The sequence below is a fragment of the Rhodotorula graminis genome, assembly GCF_001329695.1.
Source record: "Rhodotorula graminis WP1 unplaced genomic scaffold RHOBAscaffold_21, whole genome shotgun sequence".
Taxonomy (NCBI): domain Eukaryota; kingdom Fungi; phylum Basidiomycota; class Microbotryomycetes; order Sporidiobolales; family Sporidiobolaceae; genus Rhodotorula; species Rhodotorula graminis.
In genome coordinates, this window is record NW_017264948.1 from 61443 (window position 1) to 86773 (window position 25331).

General features: G+C 68.0%; 9 protein-coding genes and 1 non-coding gene across 10 annotated transcripts; 6 read left to right on the plus strand and 4 right to left on the minus strand.

Annotated features, from left to right (window-relative positions):
* Window positions 1-315: 315 nt before the first annotated feature.
* Window positions 316-2677, plus strand: RHOBADRAFT_30921 (uncharacterized protein). The gene is made up of 4 exons (XM_018412933.1): window positions 316-846; window positions 951-1446; window positions 1612-2270; window positions 2387-2677. The coding sequence occupies exons 1-4, from the start codon at window positions 435-437 to the stop codon at window positions 2584-2586; spliced, it is 1767 nt and encodes a 588-aa protein (XP_018267560.1). The 5' UTR covers window positions 316-434; the 3' UTR covers window positions 2587-2677.
* Window positions 2678-3004: 327 nt separating this feature from the next.
* RHOBADRAFT_56554 (uncharacterized protein) lies at window positions 3005-5965 on the minus strand (the record flags this gene model as incomplete). The annotated part of the gene is made up of 3 exons (XM_018418403.1): window positions 3005-3862; window positions 3947-4369; window positions 4452-5965. 3 exons carry the CDS (start codon window positions 5963-5965, stop codon window positions 3313-3315), a joined length of 2487 nt encoding a protein of 828 aa, XP_018267561.1. The 3' UTR covers window positions 3005-3312.
* Window positions 5966-8904: 2939 nt separating this feature from the next.
* On the plus strand, window positions 8905-9006 carry RHOBADRAFT_t149. Its single transcript has one exon. It is a non-coding gene; the product is annotated as a tRNA-His (tRNA).
* Window positions 9007-9466: 460 nt separating this feature from the next.
* Window positions 9467-12096, minus strand: RHOBADRAFT_56555 (uncharacterized protein; the record flags this gene model as incomplete). The annotated part of the gene is made up of 5 exons (XM_018418404.1): window positions 9467-10473; window positions 10541-10856; window positions 10925-11332; window positions 11394-11523; window positions 11597-12096. 5 exons carry the CDS (start codon window positions 12094-12096, stop codon window positions 9497-9499), a joined length of 2331 nt encoding a protein of 776 aa, XP_018267562.1. The 3' UTR covers window positions 9467-9496.
* A 485-nt stretch (window positions 12097-12581) lies between these two features.
* RHOBADRAFT_56556 (uncharacterized protein) lies at window positions 12582-14739 on the minus strand (the record flags this gene model as incomplete). The annotated part of the gene is made up of 7 exons (XM_018418405.1): window positions 12582-12835; window positions 12917-13145; window positions 13214-13437; window positions 13498-13770; window positions 13831-14050; window positions 14121-14474; window positions 14532-14739. The coding sequence occupies 7 exons, from the start codon at window positions 14737-14739 to the stop codon at window positions 12679-12681; spliced, it is 1665 nt and encodes a 554-aa protein (XP_018267563.1). The 3' UTR covers window positions 12582-12678.
* A 1085-nt stretch (window positions 14740-15824) lies between these two features.
* RHOBADRAFT_47694 (uncharacterized protein) lies at window positions 15825-17259 on the plus strand (the record flags this gene model as incomplete). The annotated part of the gene is made up of 5 exons (XM_018415032.1): window positions 15825-15923; window positions 16088-16392; window positions 16469-16988; window positions 17070-17153; window positions 17221-17259. The coding sequence occupies 5 exons, from the start codon at window positions 15825-15827 to the stop codon at window positions 17257-17259; spliced, it is 1047 nt and encodes a 348-aa protein (XP_018267564.1).
* Window positions 17260-18073: 814 nt separating this feature from the next.
* Window positions 18074-19279, plus strand: RHOBADRAFT_67059 (uncharacterized protein; the record flags this gene model as incomplete). Its single annotated transcript, XM_018419166.1, has 4 exons — window positions 18074-18342; window positions 18411-18631; window positions 18705-18847; window positions 18938-19279. 4 exons carry the CDS (start codon window positions 18077-18079, stop codon window positions 19229-19231), a joined length of 924 nt encoding a protein of 307 aa, XP_018267565.1. The 3' UTR covers window positions 19232-19279.
* A 247-nt stretch (window positions 19280-19526) lies between these two features.
* On the plus strand, window positions 19527-21423 carry RHOBADRAFT_67060 (uncharacterized protein). The gene is made up of 8 exons (XM_018419167.1): window positions 19527-19537; window positions 19611-19753; window positions 19848-19900; window positions 19993-20040; window positions 20105-20294; window positions 20733-20806; window positions 20875-20971; window positions 21043-21423. Coding segments are annotated over exons 1-8 (873 nt in total). The 5' UTR covers window positions 19527-19536; the 3' UTR covers window positions 21310-21423.
* An 80-nt stretch (window positions 21424-21503) lies between these two features.
* Window positions 21504-24263, plus strand: RHOBADRAFT_56558 (uncharacterized protein; the record flags this gene model as incomplete). The annotated part of the gene is made up of 7 exons (XM_018418406.1): window positions 21504-21595; window positions 21660-21716; window positions 21900-22128; window positions 22192-22403; window positions 22464-22707; window positions 22784-23389; window positions 23463-24263. The coding sequence occupies 7 exons, from the start codon at window positions 21504-21506 to the stop codon at window positions 23616-23618; spliced, it is 1596 nt and encodes a 531-aa protein (XP_018267567.1). The 3' UTR covers window positions 23619-24263.
* RHOBADRAFT_47697 (uncharacterized protein) lies at window positions 23686-24588 on the minus strand (the record flags this gene model as incomplete). Its single annotated transcript, XM_018415033.1, has 2 exons — window positions 23686-24476; window positions 24540-24588. The coding sequence occupies 2 exons, from the start codon at window positions 24586-24588 to the stop codon at window positions 23686-23688; spliced, it is 840 nt and encodes a 279-aa protein (XP_018267568.1).
* Between the last annotated feature and the right edge of the window lie 743 nt (window positions 24589-25331).

Here is a 25331-nt window from a genome sequence, read left to right on the forward strand (position 1 = left end):
AACCCGTACGCCCAGCAGCACCCCGGCCAGCAGCCTCAGCAGGGCCAGGGCAACCCGGCCGACTACTACAACCAGTACGCCGGCGCATACGGCGGTTACGGTGCGCCCCCGCCCCCTCTCTCCTCCCTCTCTCGCAGGTCGAGTTACTGACCCTCCTCTTGCGTGCCTCCCCCACAGGTCAGCCGCAGCAGTACGGCGGCTACCCTCAGCAGCAGCAGGGCTACGGCCAGGCCCCGGCCGGCTACGGCGCGCACGACCCGTTCGCCGCCCGCTACAACCAGGGCGCGCCCGCACCCGGTTTCCCGCCCGCCCAGCCCCAGACCCGCGTCTACGAGCCGCCCGTGCGCCAGCCCGTCACCGGCGCCGGCACCGGCGGCGCGCCGTTCGTCCGCCGCGATGACCCGAACGCGCCGCCACCCGCCAAGCCGCCCACCATGTCGCTCAAGATTGGCGGCGGCGGCGCCGCATCCTCGTCGTCGTCGTCGTCCGTGTCGCTCCCGCCGCGGGACCCGGACGCCAAGCCGGCGACCGTGAGCCTCAAGATCGGCGGCGGCAGCAGCAGCAGCAAGGCGGCGCCCGCAGCAGCGGCGGCGGCCGCCTCGTCGGGCAGCAAGGCGTCGACCCCGAGCTCGAGCAAGCCCGGGACGCCCGCGCCCGGTGCGGCCTCGGCGGCGGCCAAGAAGGAGCAGTCGTCCAAGGCCGACAAGGTCGAGGCGGTCAAGGCCAAGAAGGAGGAGGCCAAGAAGGTCGAGGAGGTCAAGAAGGTCGAGCAGGACAAGATCGCCGAGGAGGTCAAGGCCGTCGCCGACGAGGAGACGCTCGCCGACCTGTACGGCGTCGACGACAGTGCGTCCTCGTCCTCTTTCCCCTCGAGCGCGGCGTTGAGGAAGCGAGCCTGACCTCGCACCCTTCTCTCCCTCCCCGTCCCCCTCGCTTCGCCTCTCCTGCAGTCAAGGACGTCAAGCCTCACCTCAACATCGTCTTCATCGGCCACGTCGACGCGGGCAAGTCGACGATGGGCGGCAACATCCTGTACCTGTGCGGCATGGTCGACAAGCGCACGCTCGAGAAGTACGAGCGCGAGGCCAAGGAGGCCGGCCGCGAGTCGTGGTACCTGTCGTGGGCGCTCGACTCGACGTCGCAGGAGCGCGAGAAGGGCAAGACGGTCGAGGTCGGTCGCGCCTACTTCGAGACGACGGCCCGCCGGTACACGATCCTCGACGCGCCCGGCCACAAGAACTATGTCCCGTCGATGATCAGCGGTGCGGCGCAGGCCGACGTCGCCGTCCTCGTCATCTCGGCGCGCAAAGGCGAGTTCGAGACGGGCTTCGAGAAGGGCGGCCAGACGCGCGAGCACGCCATGCTCGTCAAGACGGCCGGCGTCTCCAAGCTCATCGTCGTCGTCAACAAGATGGACGACCCGACCGTCAACTGGGACAAGACGAGGTGCGTCCCATCCACGAGGACGTCTGTGGTTGAGCGACCGCGAGACTGACTCGCCCTGTCCTCCTCGACCTCCCCAACCCTCTTCCCCTCCCTCTCGACCTCGCCTCGCCCTTGTCCTCCCTCGGTTTCCCTCGCCACCGCCTTCCTCCCTCGTCTCTCTCGCAGGTACGACGAGATCGTCTCCAAGCTGTCGCCGTTCCTCAAGGGCACGGGCTACAACATGAAGACGGACGTCACGTTCATCCCCGTCTCGGGCTTCACGGGCGCCAACATCAAGGAGCCGGTCGACCGCAAGCTCGCGCCCTGGGTCGAGGGCCCGCCGCTCCTGTCGTTCCTCGACGACCTGCCCATCACGGACCGCAAGAACAACGCGCCCCTCATGATCCCTATCTCGGAGAAGTACGCCGACATGGGCTGCGTCGTCGTCGGCAAGATCGAGTCGGGCAAGGTCCGCAAGGGCGCCGACCTCCTCCTCATGCCCAACAAGACGCCCGTCCAGGTCCAGGCCATCTACAACGAGATGGAGGAGGAGGTCCCGCTCGCCCTCTCGGGCGACAACATTCGCCTGCGCCTGCGCGGCGTCGAGGACACCGAGATCAACGTCGGTTTTGTCCTGTCGAGCCCTGTGACGCCCGTGCACACCGTCACCCAGTTCGAGGCCCAGCTCGTCATACTCGACACAAAGAACATCATTACGGCCGGTTTCCAAGCCATCATGCACGTCCACACGGCGTCCGAGGAGGTGACGCTCGGCGCGTTGCTCCACTACTACGACAAGAAGACTGGGCGCAAGAGCAGGCGGCCGCCGCAGTTCGCCAAGAAGGGTGGGCTCTCTTTCCTCGTCCTCTTCCTCGTCCTCCCTCAAGCGCCTTTCCTCCCTCTCGCCTCGCACTGACTCTCTCTCCTGCCCTCTCTCCCTCTCCTCGTGCGACCATCACAGGCATGAAGATTGTCGCTCTCGTCGAGGCCGCCAACACGGTCTGCATCGAGCCGTTCTCGACCCAGCCCTCGCTCGGCCGGTTCACCCTGCGCGACGAGGGCAAGACGGTCGCCATCGGCCGTGTCCTGCGCGTCATCACCGACGCAGCGACCGAGCTTCCCGACGTCGCCAAGCTCCAGCTCGAGGCGGGTGCGGCGTAAGCAGGGCCGGTCAGGGTCGAGACGATGGCTGAGCCGAGGAGGAGCGGGTTGTGCGCGACTGTAATCGAGGTGCCACATGTTCTCGCTGTCCTTGGGACTTTCAGACTCGACGAGAGAGTGCATCGTGAGAGCAGTTCTCTCGAGCGGGCGCTCCCGAGAAGCGAGAGTCGGCGCCGACCTCGAGCTCGCGGGCTTTTCGAGGACTCTCTCGAGCAGCCCTCCCTTGGCTCCCGCTCGACCGCTGTCTAGGGCTCGAGCACATGGCTATCGTCGAAGTGCGCCTCGTCAGCATCAGCGGCGACGGCCACTCGGCTGCTGCTGCTCGAGCACTGCAGCCCTCGCAAGTTGCGCTTTGTCCTCGCCCTTGCTCTCGCGCTCGCTCGTCCTCTTGCTCTCACTTTGAAGCTCAAACACGGATCCAAAAGACCGTTGCTCGAGTTTCACCGAGGGTCCGCGAGGGGGCGAGAAAGTACAAGGGAGGGACACAGCCTCGTCGCGCTGCGGCGAGGGGAAGGCGGTACTGAGGAGAGGGTATTTGCCGGGGGTTGCGGGAGCTCGTGAGAGAAGGGAGAAGACAGATAGGAGGGAGGGGTTCGAGCATTATGTGGACGAGGGGATAAGGTCGTGAGGAGGGAGGGAGGGAGAGAGAGAGAGCGCGAGAGCCGCAGTCGAGAGGGATCGAGAGGTCGGAAGTCGAGACTCGGCGCGCCGACGCCATCTGCGCGGCTAGGACTGGTCCATGTCCTCCTCCTTGAGCGCCGCAAGCGCCTCCATGTCGAGCCCCTCGAGCATGGGCGTCCACGCGCGCTCGCCCGCCCGGGCGCTCCTTCCTCCTCCTCCTCCCGCCGACCGGCACCTGTCCTCCTCCTCGCGCTCGCCGGCCCCATCCGCACTCTCGTGCTTGAGCTCGTCGCCGCCTTGGCCGTGCTCGCTCGCCTGCCCAAAGTCGAAAAACGACCCGGACGCGACGCCGCCGCCGCCGTTGCTGTCGGGCGACTCGAGCGCAAGACCGAGCGCGGTCGCACTCGTCGCGGCACCGTTCGCGTGCGCGTGTGTGTTTGGCGAGGCGGGAGAGCCGGAAGGGTTGGTCGCCTGGGCCGAGTAGGACGAGCTGGCGGCGGTCGACTTGGGGAACGAGGACGAGGCGGGATGGTGGACGTCCAGGGCGTGCGGGTTCTGGGCCGAGGACGAGGCCAGAGCGTCGCGCAGGGCGGCATTCTGGCGCTGGAGCTCGACGGCGTGCTGCTGCGAGAGCTCGACCATTTGCTGCAGGTATCTGCGGCCGCGACCGAGGTTCGTCGTCAGTCTACGCTCACGACCGAGAGCGATAGGGCAGGAGGAGAGGGCGTGCGGGACGCACTTGATGTACTCGACGCTCTTGGCGAGGACGACGCCCTTGTTCGGCTTCTCCTTGGCCGCGAGCTGCTGGGCACTCAGCTTCTCGGCCGCCGCCGACTGCTGCTGCTGCTGCGCGCTCGCCCGCGTCGCGAATCCTGCCCCGGGCGCGCTCGCCGGCGACCCGCTCAGGACAGCCGCGCTCGACGGGCCGGGGCTCATGAGGCTCAGAGCGCCAATGGCCGGGCTCGCCGGGCCCTCCTCGACAGGGGGCAGCACGCTCGCGCCGCTCGCCGAGCCGTCGGGAGGCGGTGACCCGGGGACGAGGAACGTTTCGGGGACGAGGAGCGACAGCTCGGCGATGCGGTCGTTGATGTTGTCGCGGCGGCGGCGCTCGACGGCGTTGTGCGACTCGCGGCGCTTGCGGCGCTTCTCGAGCAGCTGGTCGCTGCGCGCAGGACGACATAGAGTCAGTCTTGCGACGTCGAGAGGGTCGAAAGGAAGAGAGAGAGTGTGTGTGAGGGACGCACCCTTTGCCGTCGTCCTCCTCCTGCACGTCGGCGAGCCCTTTGCCCTTCTTGCCCGGCGCCTTGACACCTCCTCCCGCCGTCGGCGACCTGCCCGCGAGCCCTGTCGCCGGTGGCGCACTCGCGGCGGCTCCAGGAGGCGGCGAGGGCCTCCAGCCGGTCGCCGGGTCGGCCTGCTGCTGCTGCACGCCGCCGCCGCCGCCGCCGTTGGGGGACGCGCTGTTGAAGGCGTGCGCCGGGAACGCGTGCGGGTGTGCGGCGGCGAGGGCGCCCCAGGCTCCGCCGCCTGCGCCGCCGGGAAGCGACGACGGCGTGCCCGAGAGGCTCGTCGACGGGTACGCCGGCAGGCTCATGGCGTACTGGTGATGCGACGCGTGCTCGGCCGCCTTGGCCGAGGAGGAGGACGACGACGACGACGCGACCGGGATCCCGATCGCGCCGTTGGCCGCACCGGCGCCGCTGCCAGGCGTGGCCGCCGGGCTCGGGTCGGCGCCCTCCTCACCGGTCCCGCTCGCGGCGCCCGCCGCCGCCGCCGCCGCCGCCACTGCTGCCGCACCGCGCCGGCCACCCGACTCGCGCGAGGTCGGCGACGGCCTGTCGCGGTCGTAGCCCGCGGCCGAGGACGAGCGCCTCGCGCTGCGCGAGCGCGACTGGCGCGGCGCCTTGCCGACGCTGCCGCCCCCGGTCGAGGCGGTGCGGCCCGTGCGACCGGTGCGCTCGGTTGACGCCGAGCGTTTCGACGAGGTGCCGCGTCCGCGCTCGGCGGGCTTGGCCGAGGACGACGAGCTCGGGACGGCGGGCGAGGGGAACGACTCGTGCTGTTGGGGCTGCGGCTGGGTCTGCTGCTGCTGCTGCTGCTGAGGTGGCGGCACATGCTGGGTGAAGTACGAGGGCATGCGGTCGAGCTGGAGGCGCGGGCTGAGCTGCTGGCCGTCGAGGGGAGGAGGGTGCATGGCGGCCTGGTCGAACATGCCGCCGGCGGCAAAGATGTCGGTGTGGGCCTCGTGGCTGCCGTAGACAGCACGGGCATGGGGCTGGTGGTGGTGCCCTTGTTGGTGCTGGGGCGGCTGCTGGTGGGCGGCGGCGCCGAGCGAGGCGAGGACGCTCTCAAAGTCGAGGTCGGCGTCGCTGAGGACGCTCGTGCCCGGGTGAGGGCCGCCGAACGCGCCGTTGCCGAGCGAGCCGTAGTGCGACTCGGTGGCGAGGTCGTGGTGGTGCTGGTGGTGCTGGTGCTGGCCGGCGGGGGTGAAGCCGAGGAGGATGGAAGGGTCGATGCCGGGTCCTTGGCCCGGTTGCGGCGGGTGGCCGAGGTGGTGCTCGAGGTGGGACTGGTGGGCGAGGTGCGGGTACAGGTGGGCGAACGCGGCGAGGGGCTGGCTCGCTGGTGGGAGCGACGACGAAGAGTGCGGGGTGGGGGCGCCGCCGGGCAGATGGGGCAGCGGGAACCCTTGCATCTTGATGGGCTGGTCGGGTGCCGGTGGCTGGCTGGCTGGCGCGTGCCCATAGAAGGTGGCCATGGCTCGCGGGTGGAGGGTGGTGCGAGGGACGAGAGGGCGATGAGGATGAGAGCGAGCCCTTGGGCGGAAACGCGGGGTGGCGCGCGCGCCGGGGCCAGCCAAAAGTGCTCCGCTCGACGTGCTGGTGCAGCTGCCGGTGCTCTGCGGCGACCTTGCACTGCTCCGACTCGGTCCTGCTGTACAGCCTGGGCGAGGTTGCACACGTTGGGCAGGCTCGATGCAGCCGGCGGCCGCGACGCCAGCTCGTCCCGGCCGCAAGCTCCGGAACCTCGCTCTCGCTTCGACCATCACCTTGTGCTGCCGTCCACAGCTGCTCAGCACACTCCATCATGCTCACGGCCTGCCCCGCCGCTTTGCGCTGCGCCTCGCGCCCCGCTGCCGAGCAGTCGCTGTCTCCTCCTCCTCGGCCACCGTCTCGCTCTCGGCCGCCGCCTCCGCCCTCGCTACCTGCGTCTGCGAGCGCGCGACAGCTCGACATAGCCCTCAAGACGCGCTATCACCCAGCGAACGGCCTCGGTCACCGCTGTCGACCTCTCGCCACCGCCGCGCGCCGCCTCCGGAAGGCGCAAAGCTCCCTGTCCTCGTGCCTTTGCGCTCGCGACTCGTCGGGGACACCCTGCCACGATCGATCGTCGAAGCGTGACCACCTCGAGCCTGAAAGACGACCGCGAGGAGGGTGACCGAATGGTCGAGGTGGCCTTCTCAAGCTGCGAGCTGCGCAAGAGAGGGCAACGCTGCCCCTCTCTCGAGCTTGACACGTCCCAGGTCTCTCTCGAGACAGTGTAAGAGGCTGTGCGTCGAGTCTCGAGAGCAAAGGAGCGAATGCGAGAGGGCTGAGCGAGGTCAAACTGCTTCGCTTTCCCCTCGACCGTGCGACTCGACACTTACGAGGGTTCCCTCTAGCACTGTCTCGAGTCCCTCTGCACGTGCTTTATCTAACCCTCGAGCGCGTCCTGAAAGCGCAGAGCCGAGAGCGAGAGCACCAGCTCGAGACGAGACGAGACAGACGCGAGGTTCTCCCGCTCTCGAGCAAGATTCGCGCCTTGTTTCGCTCTCTGCTCACTCGGGAGCTTTCGCGAGGTACTCAGGACCATGTGTCGACCTGTCCTGCACGTACTCGAGCCGTGTGGCAGCACGTCGAGACGTTCGAAGAGCGCCGAGTGTGGGGAAGTGGCGGAGCTGGCACGCGCGCTGTCCTCTCGCGCCTCTTTTTCTCGCTTCTCGCTCGCCGTCTCGCTCAAGGGGGGTCGTGTTGCGTACCCAGACCTGCAGGAGAATATGCTCGAGACGCTCGTGACCTTCGCAAGCCGAACCGTGTCGAGGTGCGAGAGAGAGGACCGACTGAAGGTGAACCGAATGCGTGTGGCGTGCGTTCAGAAAGTTGACCTTTCCTTTGTCAAACCGGTTTGGCTCGTCGGCTCCCTCTCAGCATGCCACCAGAGCGGAGGCTTTCCTGCTACAGGACCGTCCGCTCACCGACACTTTAGCTCTGTGCAGCGGTATGGACGACTTCCCGGTGTGGCTCCGGCTGAAGAATGCCTCGCTGTAGGATGCCTATGCAGTCACTTCGCGCCTTGCGCTTTCTCTTCTTTTGCCTCTCGTCGCTTCTTTTTCGCCTTTGCGCCGCCCGCAGGCTCTGCTCTTTTTGCTCTCTCTTTTGCTGCCGCTTGCTTGCCTCGAGCCGGAGCTTGAGCTCGCTCGCGCCCTTGGTCGCGCACGAGTCCCTCGCCTCGGACCGTCTGCGCCTCTCTCTTTCTCTCTCTCTCTCTGAGAGAAGCTCCGACTCGTGCTCGTTGCGAATCGAACCTCGGCTATGCATTTTCAATGATCGCGATCCGATTAGGCTCGAACGCTGGTCAAGCTTCGCTTGAACTCGCTTTACTTTTTTTGCTATTCCGGCTCGCGTCGATCGGCTCTTTCGCTCGCCAGGGATCGAGCGCGTTCTTCACGCGCTCACCTGTACAGCTCAAAGGTCGACCTGCGACTGCGATGCAGGAGGCGCTGCGGCGACGAGGCACGAGCCGTCGAGAGCGAGGGCCCGAGCGGCCTTCTCAAACGGCGACGGGCCGACGAGCGCACGACTTTGTGCGGCTCCCTCGAACTGAGCGGTGCGCTTACCTCTCGAGAGATCGAACGAGACGGCGTCGAGTGACCGGCGAGAGAGCGAGAGCGAGATTGAGGACTTTTGAGCTCCGTCTCCTCGAGGTCCAGGAACCGCCCACAGCTCACTTTGTGCGGGTACTGTTGGGTTCGCGACTCGTTCGTCACGCCCTAGTGGCCCTTGCTGTCGGTCCGCGATCCTTTCGAGCCCAGGACCCACGCGAGAGAAGAGTCAGCGACGGTCGAGTTGGCCTTCTCAAACGGCGAGGTGCGCAAGAGAGGGCAACGCTTCCCCTCTCTCGAGCTGAACACGTCCCAGTTCTCTCTCGCGACGGTGTACGAGGCTGTGCGTCGAGAATTGAGAGCAATTCGGTTTAGAGACACGCGGACCAGGCCGTCAGGCGGCGGTTCTCACCAAGTCCTCAGCAACCTTCTCAAACCGAAAACCTGTCGTTTCTCTCTGTGACGGTTGAGCCCCGGCGCCGTCTCTCACGCGCGCACTTACTGAGTCGTGACGGACGTCAGGAGAGTCGCGCGTGGCATGCTAGATCGAATACCGGGAGCCTGAGCCGCGCAAACGCCTTTCGCAACCGCCTGTGGGCGCCGACTCCCTGATCGCCAGTTGCGCCGGTCCGTGCGAGCGTCGACACGTCAAACTCGCGGCGAGCGTATGAGCGCAAAGGATGAGGCGTCCCTGCCGAGGTGCGGCCGCAGGAACCCGCGTCGCACGGAGACGTCTTGGTTGCGCGACGACGCCGGATGCGAGAACGCCGGACGAGAGCGGCGATAGACTTCAATTTGGGAACTAATGTGAGTGCGTCAGCTCTGCCTTCACCGAAGATCGTATCGTCCAGTGGTTAAGACACCACATTGTGGAGGCAACCAGCTCTGACCTGGCGTACTTTACTGTGGAGACCCGCGTTCAATTCGCGGTACGGTCATCTTTTTGCCGTCTGAAGCCTTCGCCGGTAGCAGCTGCGGTCGAGCGGGACGGGAGAATAGGGGTCCGTGCGCTTGCTCGTTCGCTTCTCTCTCTGGCGCAGCATCGCGCAGAGGTATCGCCCAAAGGGAGGTACCGACGAGCTGCAGTTCACACAGTCGGTGCACCACGCACAGTAGGTGCGGGCCAAGCGATGAACGGCGCACTTAAAAGTGCCGGCTGCGCTCGCCCGGACCCCTCGCTCTCGTGCTGTCGCCAGCGCACAGCTGCACCTGCGCTTCGGGCGCCGCACTCTGCGAGAGAAAGCTGTCGACGTCGAGCCGGAACTGTGCGTCGAGCGCAAGTCTGCGCCGTCCGAGAGGCGAGAGCGGAGAGAAAGCGCATCGTCCTCGTGCTCGCAAGAGAAGCCCGGCCTCGCACGCCCGCTCTCGCAGAAAGAGACGTCTCTCGCAAAGAACCAGGCCGTCGTCGAGAGCAATGGGTTACACGCTCTACGCCTGCCCCCGCCGCATGACATTCCTGCGCACCCGCTTCCTCCCTCCCGCCTCGGCCGCATCGACGCTCAAGAACGGCACCTCGCGCCACTCGACGCCGGCGACACCGTGCTCGCCTGCGTCGTCCGGCGCCGCCCAGTCGAGCATGAGCGCGACAGGGAGGTCGAGCTCGCCCTTGATGACGCCGAGCGAGGCGCGCGCGCTGGCGACGACCGAGGCGGGCACGGGCGTGTGCACGTGCAGCGTCGTCGACGACGAGGACGCGTCGGGAGCGGCGGGCGCGATCGAGTGCACGAGCGCGAGGCCGAGCGCGCTGCTGCTCGACGGCGAGGGTGCTGCGCCCGCATCGGCGGAAGGCGCGGCGGCGACGAGGGCGACGAGCGCGCCGTTGAGGGCGTGCAGGACGTGCGTGTGCGGGATCGACTCGCCGGCCGCGGTGGCGAGACGGACGCCGCCAGGAAGGTCGGCGAGCGTGAGGGCGAAAGGCGACTGGGCGAGGAGGGGCCGCGTAAAGTCCCACGCCGGCGTCGCCCCCTCGACGACGAGGGCGTGAAAGTACGACACGAGCGACAGGACGCGGTAGTCGGCGGCGGACCACTTGCTCTCGAGCGGGCTTGGCGGTGCGGGAGGGAGGAGGGTTGTGAGGGCGCCGAGGACGGGCGGTGCGGGTGCGTCGTCAGGCGTCGCGAACGAGAAGACGTGCGTCGGGCGCGCGAGCGCCTTGAGCTTGTCAAGGAGGTCGGCGCCGAGGCCCTTGACCCAGCCCTGCGTGTTGATGACGAGCGGGACGCGTTCGACGACCTTGCGGTCCTCGCGGGTCGACGCCTCGCCGTCGAGCGGGTACTCGACCTCGAGCGCGTAGGTCTCGAGCAGCGCTTGTGCGGCTTCGAGGTAGGCGCTCGGGTCGGAAGCGGGCGAGGTCGAGCCGAGGAAGCGGGACGCGAGGGGGAGGGCCACGTGGGTGAAAGAGGGGCCTGCGCGCAACGACAGACGGCGGGTCAGGGTCGACTCGAGGGCAGATAGGGACGGAGGAAGACGGACCAAGGACAGGTCGCCGCAGGACGTTGAGCGAGAGGAAGCCCGACGGCGTAAACTCGGGCTGGCCGAGGTCGGTATCGAGGTAGGCGACGGCGCCGTAACGGGCGAGGAGCGAGTTGAGCAGCATCTTGGCGAACGTGCTCTTGCCGACGCGCTTGGGGCCTTCGACGAGCGCGACGAACCGGTCGGCGGCGGGCTCGTCGTCGTCGTCATCGTCGTCATCATCTGCGGTCGAGAGAGGCGGGACCGAGGCTGCGAGTGCCGCGAGCCACGGGTCGAGAGGCCGCAGCCCGGCGAGGGAAGGCTCGGGCTCAAGAACCTGTAGGGGCCACGAAGTATCAGGCGCCGAGTCGGCGCGAGGCGAACATGAGGAGGCAGAGGACGCACGAGAGACCACGTCGCCCCACCCTGCGCCGACTCGATCTCGCCCTTGCGCCGCCCAAACATGCCGCCACCCTGCCCCATACCGCCCGCCACGAGTACGCGCTCGATGCCGTCAATACCGGTGACGAGGTCCGACACGAGGACGACGGCCACGTAGGGCGTCAAGTCGAGGGTTGCGCCGGACGGGAGGAGGAGCGAGTGCTGGAGTGGGGAGGCGAGAGGTGCGCCAAAGATGGGCGGGAGAGGGTGCGACGATGGAGCGAAGAGAGGGTGGCTAGTCGAGGCGGTCAGGGGAGGGAGGATGACGCCGTCGCTGTCGCTCGACGGGGAGGGAGCGGCGAGCGTGGCGCCGAGGACCTTGACGGAGCCGACGACCGGGGTGAGGGTGCACGCGCCGCGTAGGACAAGGGTCTGGAGGTGGAGAGCGGAAGCGAGTGCTGCTTGGGGACGAGGGAGAGAGCACGGGACGCACCTCGCCGACTTGAAGAGCGTACAGAACCGCCTCGCGCTGCACGCCGCCCTCGTCCACCACGGTCGTCTGTACCGAGTTGACGCCCTCGAGGAAGTGGAACGCGGATAGGCAGTACGGGTCGACGAACGCGCTGTTGCGGCGGGCGGTGCAAGTCAGGTCGAGGAGGGCGGGACGAGGAAGGTCAGGGAGGATCGAGGACGCACCTCTTCTCGCGCCGCCTGCGAGCGCGCACCGGGGTCGCCAGCTCGATCACGTCGGGCTCGACGTCGGAAGCCGGGTCGAGCCCCTCAGGCGGCGACACCTCGCCCGAGTCGACGTCCATCTCCTCGCCGTGCTGGACCCGGCCCGACCGCCTCGGCGCGGGCTCGGCGAAGTAGCGCGCCGGCCCTTTGCCCTTGTGCTGCTGCTTGCGCCGAGGCTGTGCAGCTTGAGGCAGCACGGCTTCGACCGACGACGACGAGGCGACCGACTCGCCGTCCGAGTTGCCGTCGTCCTCGGCGATGTCGGCGGGTGGTGGTGCAGGAGCGGGCGTGCTGGTCTGCAGAGTGCTGGCGGCGGCGGCGGCGGCTTCACGCGCTGCTCTGCGGGCTGCGACTGCCGAGAGAGGCGGGGCCGAGGGGGTGGAGGAGGACGCGGCGGCGGGAGGAGCAGCCGAGGTGCGCGGGCGCTTCTTGGCTGCAGCGCCGGCGGCTGGTGCAGGCATGTGGCTGGCCTGGCTGGTCGACTGGGCGAGGTGGTGCGCGGTCGAGGATGTTGAGCGAGGTCGAGCTCGAAAGCTCATCAGCTCAGCGTCGACTTTGGACCCATGTCCTCCCTCCCTGTCGCCTCTCCTAGGGCTCAGAGGCCTCAGGTGAGCCGCAGAGCAGCTCATCGGTGTACTGGGCGGCCGCACTCGCTGCTGCGCCGCCAACTCGCCACGTTCTCGTTCGCCCGCTCGCACTCGTCCTCGCGACTCGCTCAAGCACAGCTGCGGCTCAGCCGCTGCGGCAGAGCCAGCCAGTTCTCTCGCACAACATGCTCCGCAGGCCTTCGCGGCGTCCCAAGATCGTCGCAGGGCTTCGAGCGCGCGTTAGCTCCTCGAGCTTGCCGGCTCGAGTCGACTCGGGTCGCCCTGCTGCTGTCCGCCCAGCTCAAAGCCGGCGTATCTCACGCTCGTGCTCAGTCTCTCCTGCTCTCGCTGTCGATGCGTGATTGGAAAGCATTGCAGCCTCGTCTCAAGCGGCCCTCCTCATCGTCCTTCTCAAGCTGCCGCCGCGCACCCCTGTTCCCCCGGTCCCTGCTCGCCTCAGACGACCGCCCCGGCGCTCGCCTCGTACTCGACGATGTCGGCGAGTGCCCGCTCGAACCGCGCAAAGACGCTCGGACCGAGGTCGGCCTCCGAGAAGGTGGGCCAAACGGTGCGGATGAGGCCGCCGCGCTCGTCGAGGAGGTGGGTCCGACGGCTGCGGGAGAGTCGAGGCCCTCGGTCAGTGAGCCCGTCACGATGTGACTGGGAGAGAGAGAGGAGAGAGGGTCGGGCGTACAAGAGCGGGTCGGTGCGCATGTTGTGCACGAGCGAGATGAGCTTCTCGACCTGGGCGCGCGTCGTCTCGTTCTGCTGGGCGAGGCGTATCGGGAGCACCTTGTCGAGGACCTGGTGGTACGCGACGCCGATGGCGTTGCGGGCGTCGACCATCTTGGACCCAATCTTGGCGTACTCGCGCAGGTCGACGTACTCGTCGGTGAGGAGGACGAGGCGGCTCGTCATCAGGTCTGCGCATCGTTCCACCGCTTCAGTGCTCATCTCGGGAGTGAAAGGAAGAGAGAGAGAGAGGACGCACCGATCCTCGGGCCGAGGCGGTAGGCGTTCTCGAGCGCAAGTCGCCAGACGGCGTTGTGGTTCACGTGCGGGGCGCAGTCGGGCACGCGATGCGGCAGCTTCGGAAGCTGTCGGCGGACGACCTGGCGCGAGAGGAGGGCGAGGTCGTCGGCGGTGACGGGCGGGAGGAAGAGGTTTGCGTTGGGCGCGATCGCCTGGAGGAGCGCGAGTTGGCGGACGAAAGCTCTGCAGGACAGGGCGAGTCAGTGCCACTCTGTCGAAGAGGATAGATGAAGGTGGGCGCACCCCGGGTGCCACTCGAGCTCTGCCGCCGTCTCTCCGACATACCGCCACGGACCCTCCCTCGCCGACTGCATCGCCGTCGACTGCGCAGTACGGCTGGACTTGCTCTCGCTCGGGCCGCCGTCCGAGCGCCGGCGCTTGGCAGCCGATGGCACGAGTGCCGCCGAGTCGTCTTGCCGCTGCGCAGCTTCCGAGGGCGAGCGAGATGCCGGCGGCGTGAGAAGGGGCGAGCGTGGGCGCTTGGTCGGGATCTGGTTCTCGGCGGCGGGCTGCGTCCTGGGCATTACAACGAGGTCGGTCGGCGTGCGAGGGACGTCGAGAGAAAGGTGGGCGCACTGGATGACTTGGATCGCGAAGCCCTGGGACGTGGTCCACTTCTCGACGGTCGTCTCGAGCTGCTCGAACCGGGCGTCGCCGCTGCCAAACTCGCCGATCACGAGCTCGAGCGTCGAGTCCGACACCGTGTTGTCCTTGTCGAGACCGACGTGCAGGGCTGCGACCTCGAGCGTGCAGTGGAAGTCGGCGACGGCTCGAGCACCCGGGCTCGCGAGAAGGTCTGCGGGTGCGTCGGGTCAGTTCGACGCTCCTCTCCCTCGCCGAGGGCTGGAAGAGAAGGATGGACGCACACTTGAACGCCGTGATGTCCTCGGCGAGGACCTGCAACAGGAACTGGCCGCCCCTCGTGACGACGAGCGCCTCATCCGTCACTTCGAGCGCGAGCCCGCCGACCGCCTCCTTGCCCATGCCCTGACGGACGAGCCGGCAGCACTCGATCGACAGCGTCTGCGAGCGACTCGGCGCCTGCGACCCCTCGCGCTCGTCCTGCGTCTCGGCGGCGCGCTGCAGGAAGAGCTCCGCCGCCGCCTGGGCCGCCTGCGGCGACTGGCAGTGCGGGTTGAACTGGACAAGGACCAAGTGCGCGATCGACAGGAGGGTGGGCGAGCCGGGCACAAGGAAGGTGAGGGGGAGGTCGAAGAGAGCTGCGCGAGGGAAAGGTCGGCGGGCGGCTGGCGAGAAGGAGGAGGTCTGGGACGCACGCTCTTCCTGCGAGTCTCGCCTGCTGCTGCTTCTGTACCGCGTCCTGCGCTCGAGGAAGTCGACGTGTGCGCGCTGACGAACGAGCGGGTGGACGTCGAGGCGGAGGGACGCGACGGCGAGTCGTGCGGGCGAGAGCGAGGCGAGGTCGGTGAGGGACACCGGCGCGCGGGTGTCCTCGAGCAGCAGACCGCTGTCGAGCGCGAGCATGTTGGCGCGCGAGCGCACGCGTGCGAGAGTGGAGAAGCGGAAGGGAGGAGTCCGGCGGGCAGCGTGCGGACGGCGAGGAGCGTGGCCAGGACTTTCCGCGGACCTGGGGGAGAGGATGCCGTCTCACTCTCGTCCAGTCGATCCTGAGGAGCCTGGTCCGACGGGAAAGGCGCGCATCTCCAAGGTGAAGCGGCTCCGACGACGACGAGAGAGCGTTTCGCCTCCCCAACTCGCCTTCAGCGCTTTCCTACGCCAAACGATCACGCTGCGACAATCGAGAGACGCCCTGAGAGTGCGTGTCCGTCAGCCGGCGGACGATCGCGAGGAGCGTGCGGACCCGCGCTCAGTCCTCCTTCGCCTTCTCGTCGCCGCTTCGCCGGTCGGGCGAGTCGCGCGCGTTCGACGACGCGCGGCTCTCCTCCGCCCCGTACCCCTCTCTACTGCTGAGCCTTTGCTTCTGCGTGTCGAGCCTCTGGCTGTCGAGCTACACAGCAGACGGTACCGGCGGCTACGGTCGGGCCCGTCCGCGACGTCACGCTCCTCGACCGCCGCTCGGCGCTTCGACCACGCCTCGTCCGGCGACGGCCTGCACTTGCGCCCCACCGCTGCAGCCTGCCCGACATGCGACTCGGTCGACAGCGCACCCGGGTCGAGCGACCCTCGGGCTTCGCTCAGCGCTCCCCTCGCGCTCTGCTTTTTCGGGCGGCTGAGCGGTCGTGCACGAGGTCGCCAGCTGCAGCAGGACGACGACGCGATGCGTCGATCTAGCGCAAAGTGCGAGGCGATCGCTCCAGCATGGCTGTTGTTTGAGCCCGACGCGACGCTCACAACAAGGGGCCCGTCTCGACGCGCGCCGCGTTCCCTGCCTCGCGAGAGGCTGTCCACGCCGACCGAGCCTCGCCCTGCTCCTCCTGCCTCGTCCCTTTCATCGCCTGTCTGTATCTCGACCCGCACGGTACATCAGCTGTACGCGTCCTCGCCGCGACCGTTCGTCCGACCCACCCACACTCGTTCACCCACCGCCAGCTCGCCATCGCGCAGACCGCTCAACCCCGACACTCGTTTAACCTCGCCTCTGCTGCATCATGCGCTCTACCTCCAGCATCCTCTCGGTGGCCGTCTTGGCCGCCGTCGTCCACGCCGGCGGCAGCATCGACAACACGGCTCGGGCGGCTCAGCTCCAGGTGCGCACGATCCGTCCTCTTCCCCTCGTCGAGCTCGTCGATGGCGAACGCGACGCTTACCTCTGTCTCTGCCCTGTCCCTCTTCCGACCTCGCCTTTCGCCCACCATGCCTCACATCCGAACTCGCTCCCTCGTCGGCCTTCCCAAACCGACCATCCTGCCAGGCCTCAGCGTCCACCCTGAGCGGCGCCGGCAACTACGTCTTCACGAACGTCAAGACGGGCAAGTCGCTCGACTTCCCTCGCAACGACGGCACGACCGACTTCTTCCCGAGCGACGGCGCGAGCGCTGTCGCCGTCCAGTTCTTCGGCAACGCCGCGCGCATCTCGGGCGGCAACAACAAGTGCGCCTCGGCGCAGTGGTCGTACGACGTCGAGGGCGGCGTGGACCACGCCGCCGTCTCGTACGCCTGCAAGGTGGGCTCGGGCCTCCTGACCGGCACCGACTCGCTCGAGGAGACCAAGCAGTGGTGCGTCGTCTCTCTCTTTCTCCTTCCTGCGCACGCTCTCTCTCTCGGGCGTGCTACTGACTATGTTCCGCCGCAGGTGGTACATCGTTCCTGCCGGCACGATCTCGGACGACTCGTCGGACGACTCAGCTCCTCCCGCCGACACCTCGAGCGACTCGTCGGACGGCGACGACTCGTCGGACGCCGTCGTCTTTGCCGCGTCGGACAAGACCAAGACGGCTGCCGCCAAGGTCGCCCAGGTCGATACCTCGCCCGTGGTCGACAGCTCTGCGAGCGACGACTCGTACGAGAGCCGAGGCTATTGGACGAGCGCGTCGTCCTCGATCAGCCTCGACGGCGTCGACACGTCCAAGGTCAACAAGCAGGACCGCACGACCTGGGTCTGCCGCCACCCAGGCTGGTGGCTCGCCGACCACCCGGCCTATGTCACCAAGGCCGGCCACGTCGAGTGCGCGTCCGACCTCGAGGCGTACCTCGCCGACCAGAAGCGCACCCGCATGACGCGCCGCTCGCGTCTGTTGCACTCGGACATGGCCAAGAAGCTCGCCAAGAAGGGCCAGCAGACGTTCTTCCTCGTTGCCGTCGACCACATCCTCGTGCGTCTCACCTTCTCAGCTCTTCCGTCTCCCCGCCCGGCATCGAGACCGTTGCTCACCTCTCTCCGAGCCCCCGCACAGGACATGGCGACGCGCGCCATGGCGCACGAGCCCGTCGCGACCGTTGGCGGCTACATGTCCACCCGGCTGAGTCTGTGGGACGAGGTGCGCCGTCTCTTTCTCTCTCCTTACCGTCGCGCTCGTCAGTCCTGACAAGCTCGTCGACTCGCAGAGCAATGACGGCCAGCTCTGGACCATCTCGCCGGCGTAAAAGTTGCGCTCGAACCTCTTCCGCCCCCTCCCTCCCCGCTCCTCCTACAACCTCGAGCGACTTCCTCTTTCTACCGCCGCTCGTCGTCCTCGTCGCCTACACCTTCACGCTCTGCGGCGACGTCCAGGATGCCCTCGACTCCCCTCCACGCCCCTCACGTCCGCCCTCCTCGATTCGCCCTCTCCTCGCGCACTTGTGGCAGCCGGCGAACCTCAACCTGTCCCTTGTCCGGAACCTCCTCTCGATCTCTGTACCCGTCTTTCGCAAGTCATCCCCCTCTCTCGTAACGTCGAGAACTGTGGGCCGTGCGCCGCTTCTCGACGTGCCTCTCCCTCTCGCACCTCGCCCTCGCCTTCCCTCGCACGTCGTCTCGTCCTTGTTCTTGTCTCGCGCCTTGTACAGGTCTATGGGGCTGTCACTAGTTGCTATCACCACGTATTCGAGCTCTCGCTGGTTCGTCCCGAGCTGAGCGAGAGAGAGACAGAAGCGACGGCGAGAGCGTGCGAGGCCTGAGCGCGTGTCGCCCTGCGTAGTTCGCCGGAACTCGTCGAGCGGTCCACACAGACTCGAGCTCAAGCTTGTATTTGTATGTATGTACAGGCGAGCGCGACAACGCCGTCCGCGTGCGGATTGGCAATGTCAGAATTCGGCCGAAGCGGCCATTTCAAACCCGTGAGCGCTTGTCCTCGGCGACGGCGGAAGCTCCGTCCCTCTCGCCTCACGCCACTCCATGCTCCTCAGGGCCATCGCGACGCTCGGACACAGCCTTGCCGCCGTACACACGATCCGCACCGCCCTCGTCGCCCGCCCCTTTGCCATGACTGCGACTCTCGCCGCGTCGTCGTCCTCGACCGCCTCGAAGGCGACCAGCTCCGTCACGGCCGCATCGCTCGACACGCTCGCCCCGCACGAGGTCGACTCGCTGTACCGGCCCTTCCTCGCGACCAAGAACGCCGCCGACGAGCCCGACTGGACGGCACACCTCGAGCTCGACACGGTGCGGCAGATGGTGCGCGACGCGAGCGAGCAGCGAGGGCAGCCGCCGATCAAGGTCCTCGTCCTCTACGGTTCTCTGCGAGAACGGTGCGTCTCCCTCCTCTCGCGAGCGCACGCACCGCAACGAGGAGCTGACCTCGCTCGTCCGCTCGCAGGTCGTTCTCCCGTTTGACCGCGTACGAGGCCGCGCGCATTCTCGCTCTCGCCGGCGCCGACGTGCGCGTGTTCGACCCGACCGGGCTCCCGATCAAGGACGGCGTCTCGGAGAAGCACCCGAAGGTGCTCGAGCTGCGCGCGCTCAGCGACTGGTCCGACTCACACTTCTGGGTCTCGCCCGAGCAGCACGGCACCATCACGGCCGTCTTCAAGAACCAGAGTGCGTCCCTATGTCACTGTCTTTGTCCCTCGCCGAAAGAAGGCGTGAGCTTACGACCCTCGAGTGCGCGCAGTCGACTGGATCCCGCTCTCGGTCGGCTCGGTGCGGCCGACGCAGGGGCGCACACTCGGCATCTGCCAGGTCAACGGCGGCAGCCAGTCGTTCAACACGGTCAACGTGCTGCGGCAGCTCGGCAGGTGGTGTCGCATGTGGACGGTCCGTCTCTCTCTCCCTCTCGCCTCTCGACGGTCTCTCTCGACCCGCACGGACTGACCCTGCCCCGCCCCCTGCCCTCGTGCGACGCAGATCCCGAACCAGTCGTCGATCCCGAAGGCGTGGACCCAGTTCACGTCGTCGGACCGGCTCATGCCGTCGTCGAACCGGGACCGGCTCGTCGACGTGTGCGAGGAGCTGGTCAAGGCGACGCTCCTCCTGCGACCGTACGTCGACCTCCTCGGCGACCGGTTCTCGGAGCGCGAGGAGAAGCGCGAGCACGGGCGGTTGAGGACGCAGGCAGAGACCGAGGCGGCCAAGAAGGCGAGCGAGGAGGAGAAGCGGAAAGTCGACGAGCAGGCGAAGCGAGGGTCCGAGGTCGCATGAGCGGTCGTCGTAGAGGTTTGTATTGACATAGATGCACTCGTGACCGTGCGCTGGTCGCAGCAGCGCGAGTGAGAGCGAGAGCGGACTGAGCAGGTTCGGCGAGCAGCAGGCGAGCCGAGAGCTCGACCCGTTGCGACTGAGTCTAGGTGTGGACTCAAAGCTAGCCAAGAAGCTCTGTGCGCAGCTGCGCCGCACGGACTAGCCAGAGCGGAGGCGGCGAGAGCGTCGGCGTGGTTCGAGGAGGAGGAGGAGGAGGAGAAGGGGCAGCTCACCTCCCTCCCTCCCCACCCAGCCTCACGAGAACTAGTGAGCACCGACTGCCTCGTTCGAGACGCATGCAGGACCCCGTCGCTGACTCTGTCGCCTCCCCTCCGCGCAGTGTCGGGTCGTCGTCTCTACGTTGGTCGCATCCCGCAGCAGGCCTCGCGCGCCGACTTTGAGCAGCACTTTGGTGCGGTTGGCCGCCTCGTCGACATCCGCATCATGGCTGGCTTTGCCTTCCTCGAGTACGAGTCGCTCAGGGTGCGTCGCCGTCGTCTTCCTCGCGTCGCCCTCCCCCCGCCGCCCACTTTCCTGACCCCGTCCCCTCTCCCTACCGGTGCGTGTGCACTCGCAGGATGCCGAGCAGGCCGTCGCCGACTTCAACAACCACGACTTCTGCGGCGAGCGGTGCGTCGTCGCTCCTTTCCCTCCCTCCTCGCCCTCTTGCCCCCCTCGATCACCGTGTGGAGGTGCCGAGCTGAACTGTCATTCGCCTGCAGCATCCTCGTCGAGTTTGCCAAGCCGCCTCGCAGCATGATGGACGACCGGTACGTCCCACTTCCTCCCGCCTCTCCCCCCTCGCCCGTGCTGACCGTCCAGTCGCGAGCCCAGTTTCGGCGGCCCTCCTCGCGGTGCGCCGTACGGTGGCGGATACGGCGGTGGATACCCCGGCGGTCCCGGTGGCTACGGTCCCCCGGGCGGCCCGGGCGGGTACGGCGCGCCGCGCGGCTTCGACCGCCCTCCTCGTCAGAGCGGCTACCGCCTCACGATCTCGGGCCTCCGTGAGGGCACTACGTGGCAGGTGCGTCCCTCGCTTCCTCTCTCTCTCTTTCTTGGTGTCCGAGTCGAGTTGGCGTGGGCAGGCGGGAAAGAGCGATGCGGCGCGAGGAGCTCGAGAGCAGGCGGGCTGATCGAGCCAAGGAGGTGCAGCTCACGTCGTCGATTGGGCGGCGTGAGGGCATGGCGTCGACCTCGGTGGGCGTCGTCGCTGCGGCTGGTTGAGGACAGGCGACGAGGCTCGTCAAGCTGGAACCGGCGCCGTGGTCGTCGCCGGGTCGTTCCTGTCGGAATGGCGTCGTCTCAAGGACCTGTCGTTCTCGTGCGCTCGTCGGGCGTGGACGTCGCCATGGGCTCGCCGAGGTCGTCTTTGGCTGTCGTCGCTCGCCGATTCGGGCGCGCAAGCCTCGTCGTCGTAGGACCGGGTCACTGATCGTCGTCGTCCGCGGTTCGTCACCTATAGGAGATCAAGGACTTTGGCCGCCTCGGCGGCAACGTCGGCTTTGCCGACGTCGACCGTCGCGACCCGACCATCGGGTGCGTCCCCGCTCGCTCCCTCGTCCGGCTAGCCGGAGCCGCCCTGACCCAGCCTCTTCCCCTCGCAGCTTCATCGAGTACTCGTCGCGCTACGACGCCGAGGAGGCGATCCGCAAGCTCGACGGCACCGAGCTGAACGGTGCCGTCGTCGCCGTCAAGGACGAGGTGCGCCCACATTTGCCGCCCCTCACATCGACCTCTCGCCCTCGCTTACCCCGCCTCTTTCGCGCTCGCAGTCCGGCGGTGCCTCGGGCGGCCGCGATGCCGCTCCTCGCGGTGACGAGGGCTACTCGCGCGGTGGTCGCGACCGCTACGACGAGCGCGACTCGCGCCGCCGCTCGCCGTCGCCTCGCCGTCGCTCGCCGTCGCCCCGCCGCTCGCGCAGCCCGGCGCCCCGCCGCCGCTCGCCGTCGCCTGCGCCGGTCGAGCGCGAGCGTGAGCGTGAGCGCTCGCCGGTCCGCGACAGGAGCCGCAGCCGCAGTCCGCGTGGCTACCGCGACTGAACGCGCGACGAGCGGTCGATCGGGTCGAGGAGGAGGCGGTTGTCGTTGGAAAAGTGGGCCCGCTTGTGTTGCAGGGACCTATCGATGTGCAACTCGAGCCAGCTTGTTTCTGTCTGTCTGTCTGTCGTTCTGCGAGCTGCAACCGAGAGATTGTGCGCCCCTCTGCCTCTCGCTGCTCCCTCGTCTCGCTCACCATGTTCGACCCGGTACGGCGGCTCGTCAGTGGGCGCAAGGCCCGCCTCGAGGACGATGACTTCTCGCTCGACCTGGTCCAGCTCACCGAGCGGTGCGTCGCCGTCTCGCTCGTCCTCCTCTCCCCGCGCCGTCATCTCACTCGAGCACACGCGCAGCATCGTCATCATGGGCTTCCCGGCAGAGGGAGCAGCCGCCCTGTACCGCAACCCACGGTGAGCCCCCAAGTCCCTCCACACAGCGCCGAGTCCACGCTCGCGCGACCGCCAGCTCCTCCTCCCCCACTCGTCCTCCTCGTTCCCGAGGTCACCTTCCTCGCCCAGCGCGTCCCTCCCTTTCCAGCTCCAATCCTTCACAGCCTCAAATGGGTATGCGCTGACCCGTACCCGCACCCACAGATCCGACGTCCAGCGCTACCTCGCCCAGCATCAAGGCCACTACCGCATCTTCAACCTGTGCCCTCGCTGCGAGAACTCGTACGACGCCGCCCACTTTGACGGCGAGGTGCGGCGGTTCCCGTGGCCAGATCACCACCCGCCACCTTTGAGCCTCGTCCCGCTCATGGTCGCCGAGGCGAGGAGCTGGTACGACGAGGACGAACGCAACGTCGTCGTCGTGCACTGCAAGGTGCGTCCTGCTCGTTCCCGATCTGTTGACGAGCCGACCTGACATCTCTGTTCGTGCACGCAGGCTGGCAAGGGCCGGTCTGGTACCTTCGCCCTGTCGCTCCTCCTCGCCCTCCCCGGCCTACCCTCGGCACCGGCGCTCAGCAGCAGCGACAGCAGCAGCTCGACGCCGGCCAAGAGCGACAAGGACGCCGTCTACGGTCCGCTGGACCCGCGAGCCGTCCTCGGCAAGTCGAGCGGCGACATCTCGTCCCTGTCCCTCCAGGACAAACTCGAGTGCGTCCCTCTGCTCCCTCGCCGCGTCCATACCGTCGACCTGACCATCGAGACCCACAGGTACCTCCTTCGCTTCCACACGCTTCGCCGCATGGCGCCCGGCGCCAAGAGCTACGGCGTCAGCATCGCGAGCCAGCGCCGCCTCCTTGGCTATTGGGCCCGACTACTCGGCGGCGACGACCCTCGGCGAGCGGCGAGTGAGGGAGGGCGCCGGGTCGTGCTCGAGTACGTCAAGGTGAGCGGCAAGGGCGTGAGTGGTCTGGGCAAGCTGGCGGCAGGAGGGAGCGACCGCATCGCGATTCAGGTGCGTCCCCTCGCTCGGACCCTGTCTTTCTCTCTCTCTCTCTCGAGGCCGCACTGATACCTCGGCCGCCATGCAGGTCCACCGCTACAAGAACTCGATCGAGGCGTCTTTGCGCGCCAAGGAGCTCGCCCTCTCGTCGACCGCGCCACCCGAGCGCTTCGACGATTCGGCATGGGACGACCGCGACGACATGATCGTGCTCGCCGGCGGTCTCGTCGAGAGCTCGTCGCCCGGCCCTTCCTCGCCGAGCACGCCTGCTCGCGCATCGTCGCCGCCGAGGGCAGGCGCGGGCGGCCGCAGGAGCGAGGACGCCGCCACGCCTCGGAGCGGGACCTCGACCGCCTCGGCCTCGACGGCGAGCCTCCCGACGATCGTGCGCGCGACGCCCACCTCGTCCATCTCGGACGGCGGCGACGACGACGACGGCGAGGCCGGGCTCCCGCCGCCGTCCGGCACGCACGCCCAGGTCGAGTCGGAGCCGGCGGCCGCTCCGCCTCGCGTGCGCGTCCTCGTGCCCGACGCGGCGTACCTCGCGCCGGACTCGGACGAGCGGCGCGCGAAGGACGAGGCGAGGAGCGTGGCAGAGAGGGACGGCGGGATCGTGCTCGACGCCGAGCGCGAGGTTCAGCTGCGGTTCCTGCTCGGCAAGACGGGCGACAAGCACGCCAGGCTCAGCGCTATGGTGAGCCCGCTCTCTTTCTCTCTCTCTCCCTCCTCTCTGCGTGCCGCGACTGACGAGGGACGCCCGCTCGCAGGCCGCACTTGCACTCACGTGGTTCGTCCCCGTCTTCGAGGTCGACGGCGCCGAGGCCGGCCAGCAGAGCAAGGTCGTCATCAAGGGCAAGGACCTCGACTTCCGCAAGCCGTTTGCCGGCATTGACGAGGTCGAGATCGGGTGGCGGTGGCTCTGAGAGGAGCACGGGCGGTCGCTGTAGAAGAGGTGGACGAGGGAGGGATTGTATTGCCAACTGCGCCTCGCTACTCGTCCCGCCACCGCGCAAAAACTGCTCGCTCGATGCCCCATGGGTCCCGCACCACGTCCGTCTCGAGCTTCGCGCAGTCTGCCGCCCGCCAGTCCCGCAAGAGCCGCTCGACAGCCCTCGCCTGCCCTTGCCCGACCTCGAACGCGACGACGGGCGCCGAGCGCGGTGCACGAGAGCGCGCCGCGAGCAGCTCGTCGAGGAGCGAGACGATGCGCCGGTAGAAGACGAGGCCGTCGTCGTCGTCGGCGGCGGCGGCGCCTTGTGCCCGAGCCCGCCCGTCGCCACGCTCTTCGCCCTCGCCGACGAGCGCGCCTCGGTCCTCCCACGCTCGCACGCTCGGGTCGAGCTCGACGTACTCGGCCCGAGTGATGTACGGCGGGTTGCTCACGACGAGGTCGAAGCCGTCGCCGTCGGTGAGCGCGGCGGCGAACGACGGCGAGAACAGGTCGGCCTCGCGGACGGCGACAACGTCCGAGAGCGACTGGCGCGCCGCGTTCTCTGTTGCGAGAGCGAGCGCGGTCGGGGCGCGGTCGACGGCGGTGCACTGGACGGCGCGGTCGGCCGAGCGGAGGTGCGCCGCGAGGGCGAGGGCGATGCACCCTGAGCCCGTCCCGATGTCGAGGAGCCGGAAAGGCGGCGCGGTGGGAGCGCTCGACAGCGGCGGCGAGGAGGAAGTGAGGATGCGGGAGGCGAGGTGCGAGACCCAGTGCTCGGTCTCGGGGCGCGGGATGAGGGTGGGAGGGCGGACGAGGAGCGGGAGGACGAGGGGGTGGAACGGCTGGGTGCCTGTGCGTGCAAGCTGGTCAGTCGGTCCTCAATGGGGTACCCGAGAGAGTCGAGGGGACGTACCGAGGACGTAAGCCAGGGGCTTGTCGCCGTTGACCATGTGGGCGACCATGCGCTCGAGGACCGTGTGCCACTCGTGGCCTCGCTGCTCGCGAGCGGCCTCCTCGAGCCACTTTAGCTCCTGCACAGCTTGCTCATGGCAGTCTGGCGCGGCGGCCGGGTGGGCTTGTCGCTCGTAGTAGGCGGCGAGGCGGCGTGAGAGGGCGGAGCGGAGTGTGTCGGCGCTGGATGACGACGGCCTCGCTCGGGCTTGTGAAAGTTGGTGACGGGAGCGAGTCGATGTGGCACGGTACAGCGACCGCCACAAGTGCGCCAGGGTGGCTGTGGCGAGACGGAGCGGTTGAGACAGATGAAGAAGGCTCGGCCGCTCCTCCCTCTCCTCCCGACCAGCTCCCGCTCTCCGACTGGAGCTTGCAGAGCACGTCGAGCCTGCGCTATAGGCTGCGCGTGCAGTCGCCGCCCTCGTCCGACGCCCGCATCCTCGCCCCGCCTCGCCTCGCCCGACTCGCGCCCCTCCTCTCGACACTCGACGACTCGACAACGCTGAGCACGCCGTGTGCGCCGTCGAGGTGCTTGTCCATGCATGTGCAACCGCGCCGGGTTCAGCCAGCCATTGCTCCTGCGTTCCTTGGTGCGTCCCGCAAACTCTCTCCTCCTCCCCTTCCCTCTCCCTGCGTGCATCAGCTAACCAACACATTCCCCTACAGATCTGCTGGCACAAGGTCTCTTGCACCGCTCTCTTGACCGAGCAGGCCCGTAGCGGCGGCTCTCCTGCTGCTGCGGCCCCGGGTTGAC